Genomic DNA, 279 nt, shown 5'->3' with positions numbered 1-279 from the left:
GGCTCCTCTCCCGGGCTGGGCCCGTCGAGCTCGATGCCTGTGTCCAGCAAGTAAGTGTCCTGCACATAGTTGACTCCGTGCCTCCGCATGCGGTCCAGGTGCACCTTGGCTTCGTAGCGATCGATTTCTCGGTCCAGCTCCCGGAGCCGCTGCACCTGCTGGCGGATGGTGTGGTCCTGGGAAAGCACCAGATGCACCAGCGTCTCCATACGCTCCACCGACACGCTGTCCGCGGCCCGCGGCGACGACGAGCAGGACGAGGCGGTGGACGACGAAGTG

At 65.6% G+C, this 279-nt stretch overlaps 1 protein-coding gene across 1 annotated transcript in view; it reads right to left on the bottom strand.

Moving 5' to 3' along the window:
* Nucleotides 1–279, bottom strand: part of RASSF10 (Ras association (RalGDS/AF-6) domain family (N-terminal) member 10) — a 6904-nt gene that overhangs the window by 4523 nt on the left and 2102 nt on the right. Inside the window, exon 2 of the mRNA XM_014528598.1 lies at nt 1–276. Coding sequence (XP_014384084.1) covers nt 1–276 — 276 coding nt within the window. The remainder of the gene's footprint in view (nt 277–279) is intronic.

The sequence above is a fragment of the Myotis brandtii genome, unplaced genomic scaffold (genome assembly GCF_000412655.1).
Source record: "Myotis brandtii unplaced genomic scaffold, ASM41265v1 scaffold642, whole genome shotgun sequence".
Taxonomy (NCBI): Eukaryota; Metazoa; Chordata; class Mammalia; order Chiroptera; family Vespertilionidae; genus Myotis; species Myotis brandtii.
This window is presented reverse-complemented; position numbering and strand designations above follow the sequence as displayed.